The sequence below is a fragment of the Perkinsus marinus genome, assembly GCF_000006405.1.
Source record: "Perkinsus marinus ATCC 50983 genomic scaffold scf_1104296935566, whole genome shotgun sequence".
NCBI classification, from domain to species: domain Eukaryota; phylum Perkinsozoa; order Perkinsida; family Perkinsidae; genus Perkinsus; species Perkinsus marinus.
This window is the reverse complement of record NW_003214376.1, coordinates 1-1,021: the sequence shown is the minus strand read 5'-3', so window position 1 is coordinate 1,021 and position 1,021 is coordinate 1. Positions and strand designations below refer to the sequence as shown.

Genomic DNA, 1,021 nt, shown 5'->3' with positions numbered 1-1,021 from the left:
TCTCGAAGTGCAAAAATGAGCGTATGAATGTGCTCGTGAAAGAGTTGGATTATCCAACTATCGCGGTATCATACCGCGTACAGCAACACGCAGGTCTGCGTACCCCTTAGGGTACTACCAATGGGTGGTGAAAAGCAGAACCAGCGCACGACATGAACGTAATGGATGATAAGGAAATACGAAATATTGATTAATACATGGATGTTGTAGTGAAAATGATCTGATCGTCTCGTAACATTCGAAACGCATTGGGGCCATCTTTATCGACCTCACGGCGTGTGTGGAACACATGCTGAATACCAATCAGTTTTTGTCCTGCAGATTGCCGCGAATGACATACTTGATGTACTCTTTAAATTTCGCAGGATAAGCTCGGAATCGATACTTAACCATATAGTCCCAACCACCATTCCTCTTCGTTGCGATAATCTGTTGTCCGGTGAAGAAATCAGGATAGCGTTTATTGGAGAAGGTTTTCTCACTGGCTTCCAGACTCAACCCTTTGCTATCAGCTGTACCTTCTAGACGATGCCACGAAGTCCACGTTCTCACGTTAGCATTAGGGATAGAACCGTAGTCGATAGTAGCAATATGGATGGGCACTCCAGGGAGAAAGGCATTATTCCCTGGGGCTGGGTTCCACCAGAAGTCTCGAGTTTCATCACCGACACTCAAGTGAGCCCAACCATACGTCTCCACCAGCGCACCGCCTTTGGTGCCAGGCTTCTTGGACACGGTGACCTTAACATGCATGCTGCCATAATGCCCAGGCCGATTGGTGTTTAGAATGATCCCGGCAGCCTCTTTAATAACTCCTTCAGATGTGACGCCCTTCATGTTGTAAATGCAGGACGGCTTTAGGAGATCGGTAATGTTGCTTCCCTCCCCTGGGCCGGGCCCACCATGACAACCCGCTGGGTAATCAGCAACGACCTGGAAAGGGAAATCAGATTGGCCCAGGGCTTGCGTCACAATGGCAAACGAGAGAAGGCCGAAGGTATAGGACATTACGAATAAGACT

At 48.3% G+C, this 1,021-nt stretch overlaps 1 protein-coding gene across 1 annotated transcript; it reads right to left on the bottom strand.

The window, feature by feature from the left end:
• Positions 1–303: 303 nt before the first annotated feature.
• On the bottom strand, positions 304–837 carry Pmar_PMAR014743 (hypothetical protein; the record flags this gene model as incomplete). Its single annotated transcript, XM_002783882.1, has 1 exon — positions 304–837. The coding sequence occupies one exon, from the start codon at positions 835–837 to the stop codon at positions 304–306; it is 534 nt and encodes a 177-aa protein (XP_002783928.1).
• Positions 838–1,021: the final 184 nt, after the last annotated feature.